The sequence below is a fragment of the Mesitornis unicolor genome, unplaced genomic scaffold, assembly GCF_000695765.1.
Source record: "Mesitornis unicolor isolate BGI_N332 unplaced genomic scaffold, ASM69576v1 scaffold23669, whole genome shotgun sequence".
Taxonomy (NCBI): Eukaryota; Metazoa; Chordata; class Aves; order Mesitornithiformes; family Mesitornithidae; genus Mesitornis; species Mesitornis unicolor.
Window position 1 is genome coordinate 8,097 of NW_010206853.1, and position 4,647 is coordinate 12,743.

General features: G+C 41.4%; 1 protein-coding gene across 1 annotated transcript in view; it reads right to left on the reverse strand.

Annotated features, from left to right (window-relative positions):
* The window catches only part of LOC104546517 (hemicentin-1-like), a gene marked incomplete at both ends in the record, with an annotated part of 10,869 nt that extends 6,816 nt beyond the window's left edge, over nt 1-4,053 (reverse strand). The window contains 6 exons of the mRNA XM_010191932.1: nt 1,432-1,581; nt 1,788-1,919; nt 2,050-2,131; nt 2,361-2,563; nt 2,695-2,808; nt 3,892-4,053. Of these exons, the coding sequence (XP_010190234.1) occupies nt 1,432-1,581; nt 1,788-1,919; nt 2,050-2,131; nt 2,361-2,563; nt 2,695-2,808; nt 3,892-4,053 (843 nt within the window). The remainder of the gene's footprint in view (nt 1-1,431; nt 1,582-1,787; nt 1,920-2,049; nt 2,132-2,360; nt 2,564-2,694; nt 2,809-3,891) is intronic.
* Nucleotides 4,054-4,647: the final 594 nt, after the last annotated feature.

Sequence of the window (4,647 nt, forward strand, 5' to 3'; positions counted from 1 at the left end):
AAACAATAAGAAGTTACACTGCAGTAGCTCATGAGTACTATTTATTGCAGCTCTCCACTGAAACCTAGTTTAGATAGTACATGACTACATTGTTTCTAGAGGGGTTCTGCAAAGATAAATTCAAAGCCACTTTAATAATTCCTTAAAACAGCTAATTCTCAAAATTATAAAAAAACATGCATCTTTGCCATTATATTTCATACCCACAGTTATCTGCTCAAACAATGCCAAGATACATAACAGTGTAACAAAATCCCATTTCATTAAACATCACAAGGCACTGTATCAATTAAATGCCAGTTTAACTCTTGAGCATGTGCTTAGTGCCCAGCCAAAAGCTCTGTGCCATCAAGAACATCCTATTCCAGTTACCAGCTGCACACTTACTCCATCCTAACCAGCAGCCGTTTTTGACCTGTCCTAAAGAACAAGGATGACACTTGTGCCACCCATCAAGTCAGGTCTGTCAGTATCACTAGTGAGTTCTGAGCATTTCAAGCAATTTCAGTCACATTTGATCAAACAAGCAGCTTGATACTCAGTCCCTAAAGTGAGGGGAAACCAGCAGTCAGGTAGGGACACACACAGCAATCAGCACCCCTGAGGAATGACTGCTATGGACAGTTACGAGAACTGTTTTGGGCTGCTGGTGGCCAGCTGACGCTGCCTCTTCCTTATGCCAGTGTGAGACGGTACTATGGCAGAAAGCTGGAGATACTATGGCAGAAAGCTGGAGATACTATGGCAGAAAGCTGGAGATACTATGGCAGAAAGCTGGAGATACTATGGCAGAAAGCTGGAGATACTATGGCAGAAAGCTGGAGATACTATGGCAGAAAGCTGGAGATACTATGGCAGAAAGCTGGAGATACTATGCCATGAGCATCTTTTTGGACATGTGGAGGGAACTAGTGCAAATAATGGGCATGAGTCATCAGGAACAGAGGAAAACACAGATAGTTACAGAATAAGGGCGATGTTCAGGGAAGCAGGAGCCAATTCCCTAACAAACAACAGTTTCTCATTTGAGCAGGGGAGGTAGAAATTTCATAAGGAAATTCTGCCAGTATTTCTTTGCTATTTTCTTCTATTTGCAACAGGTATCGCTGCTTCTGAAGCCATGTATGTGTGATGTGCCACACTCAATCAGCCAACACAGCTTAAGAGTTCAAAAAGATGTGACCAGCAGCAAACACCCAAAGCCTTATGGATTGCTTTCAAGTTCTCCAATGATCAGAAATTAAGAATATTCTTCCCCATGCAAATTTCTAACAGCATAATCCTCTAACCATTTCCCCCCTCTGGTTGCAGATGATAGAAATAATGGTCTGAATTCTAACATGTTTATGTTATTTCAGTGTCTCTAGCATAGACACTGTCATACTCAACTGAACGTTGACCAGCTCTGCTCACTGCACTCTCATGCCTTACCTTGGATAGAAAGCACGTAACTTTTCTGAGCATTTCCTTCTATATTTGAGGCAATACATGTGTAGGTCCCACTATCTAGAAGCTGAGAGCGTGCAATCTGAAGCTTGCTTCCACCAGATACAATATGAACTTCAAGAGAATCAGAGTTTTCTGAAAATATGTAAACAAGCAGTCATTCCAAATGAGGCCAAAGACAGCAAGTCCATCTTGAGACATTTTTTCATAAAAAATTCAAAATAAAACAAAGATTCCATCAGTCTAGAGACAGCTGAGGAAGAAACAAAAGAAAGCAGATAGCACAGTGGTGCTCAAAGTGGGGGGAAAAAAGAGTAGAAAGGACTGTGAGAGAACGTTACCTATTGGTTTCCCATTCTTAAGCCACACTAAAGTTGGTGGAGGAATTCCAGTAGCATCACACACAAAGGTCACAGGGTTACTGATAGTTTCATTGACCAACTCTTGCTCAGGGCCTTCTAGAACTGGTGGCACTAAAAATTGAACAGAAGCAGTGAGAATGGTTTGGTTACCAAACATTTTTGTAAACTGATTTCAAATTGTCTACTTTATGACATCTGTGGTATTATAATAATCACTGCAGATAATGTAGAGTATGCTCACCATAAACATTGAGATGGAAATTTTTATCATCTCGCCCTGCAATATTTATGGCTTTGCACACATATTGGCCCGTGTCAGAAACCTACAATAAAAATAAATTTTAAAAATCTCATTATGGAGTCTTATTTTAATGCTACAGTTCAAGAGATATTAACAGCCCTTGCCAATTCAAAGTCCCTTTCACAGAACAAAAGGCCTCCAGCAAATACCTCTCCTACACACAGCTAGCAGAATATACTAATAAAGAGCACAATAACTCCTTAACAGTAGCAGAGTAGTGGCAGATGCAGCATCCCAGAAGCCTGGCCTACCTCTGCACCCTTGATTCGTAACGTTTGCCCATCAGCTAAGATCTCCACTTTTGCAGACTCTGAAATTATGTGCCTGTTCTTGTACCAGGTGATGACTGGTGGTGGAATAGCGTTGGATTCACACTCTAACGTCACTGGGGTGCCCACTCTCACGTTCAGCACTGTCAGCGAGGTTCCACTATCGTCTTTGATGTTTGGGGGCACTGCAGAAGAAGCTCAGAGTTATTTCTGCCTTTGTTTTGTGAGAGGGCAGAAAACAATGTAATAAAAACAAATACAAAACACTGCATTTTCAAAGCAATAGGTACTATTTCAGAAAATAGTAAAAACAAACCAAGGACAGTTAGGAAACTCTTCTTCTGACTCTCCCCAGCTTGGTTTCTGGCAATACAAGTATATTCACCGTCATCTGGTAGTTTGGCTCGGGGAATCTGCAGAGTACGAGCACCTGAAGTAAAGAGAGAAGGCTTGAGATGTATTTTGTGGTTACTGTATCCATTTCAAATGCTAATTTAAAATTGCAGGTCCAACAGACTGAGCGCAGCCACTGACTTAACCTCAGATTCAAAAAAGCACTGGACAGCCATTGCTTTTTGAAGTTCATTAATCCTTTAAAGAAGAAAAGAAAATGCAGCCAAGAGATCTAAAATTTTAGGGTGACTTTCCTTAATGCTCTTAATTTTAAGTTTGGACCAAAAATACTCCTTTTAGACCTGCTGCTTTCGCGGCTGCTAAGTTGTCTCCTAACATAACTACGCCCTTTCCGCTTGAACCTGTCACCAGCCCATTTATTCCCCAGTCCCATATGTCTCCCTTCATGAAGCCACTAACTGCCTGTGCCTACATGAGGAACCTGCACAGGCACCTCTGCTACCATGAGGCAATTCCCCTGTCTGTGCTTTAGCCCGGGCTGTAACACCATCCCAGGCACACAATACCAGAAAGACAGTACTGAGCACTGCAGCAAGAGATCTGCACTTGATACCCTGGGCTGAAGACAAACACCAGGAGCAGAAATGACACAGATACTCAGGGACCTTACTGAGTGAGGAGCTTTGAATGGCTAAGATGACCTTCAAATACAAGGATTTCCTCCTGAGAGTCCAGCAGGGTTAACCCAGTTTCCCACTGAGGTCAATGGGAAGATTTTTACTTTTTGCCATCCAAGCCAACAGAATTTAACTTAGCCTCCATCACAATTTGATAATGTCTTTGCAAGGTCAGTCAAAGTGACTCAACTCGAATCAATACCTGTATTGGAGCACCTCTAGTGTTTTCCAAAGGGTTTACTGAATTGCTTTCAGTCTGAGCTAGTTTTCTTTAAAAGTGACAAACATTTTCTTTAAAAGTTTTCTTTAAAAGTGACCCAACAGCCAAGAAATTCTTAAACGCAGGAGGCCAAGTGTCTTGTCTACTCACTGGAGCAGTACTAGGGATATACTGACTCCGTAAGTAATGGCCATCACCCTTATCAAGACAAAACAGACAGAAGTTGAGCTCAAAGGCAGCAGAAATAGCTGAGATTCCTCACCAGGCACAATGAAAGTGTTGGTATTTGAAGTGATAGGTTTTCCATTCTTGAGCCAGCTGAGATCAGGAGGTGGAAAGCCAGTGACCTCACAAGTCAGAGAGATGAAATTATTCACTACTACAGTCAAATTCTCAGGATTGGTACCAACAACACTTGGAGGAACTGTGGAGAGAAATATATTAATACTATCTTTCACAGCATCAGCAAACAATATTCCACAAGATCCTCATTTACTAAAATAAAGCTGAACTGCCGAGTTTTGTCGAAGGACCAAGTCGCAAAACCTTTCACATGTTATGAATGCATCCATTGCTTTTGAGGTGTATCTGGAAATATGACTGCAGCCAGTCTGACAGTCATTCCTGTTCCTCTGCTTCACAAAAACTTCAGTGATTTCATCTGCAGTCCTGTGCTTGAGAAGTGTGAAGGCCAGTTAACCTAGAAGAGATCCTGCACTTCCTGACTAATGCACTGTTAATTGTAAAATGTTGTATTCGTAGGACACTTGCTATATAAGGCAGGACAAATTAAGCTTACCTTGTCAGGATACACAGGATGATTAAGCATTGTATTGCCCCTATTCTTTCTAAAATACTCTGTTTTCTCACTATAGAAAACCAAAAACTGATCCCTTCTGACAGAGTTCAGATTTCTTTTGTTAACCAGACAAACCTGCTGTTTAACACTGAGCTAAGCAGTTTAAAATTCTGGCAGGCAAGCATTGCTCTAAGGGGTGCATTTTTAAGCTTACAGTAT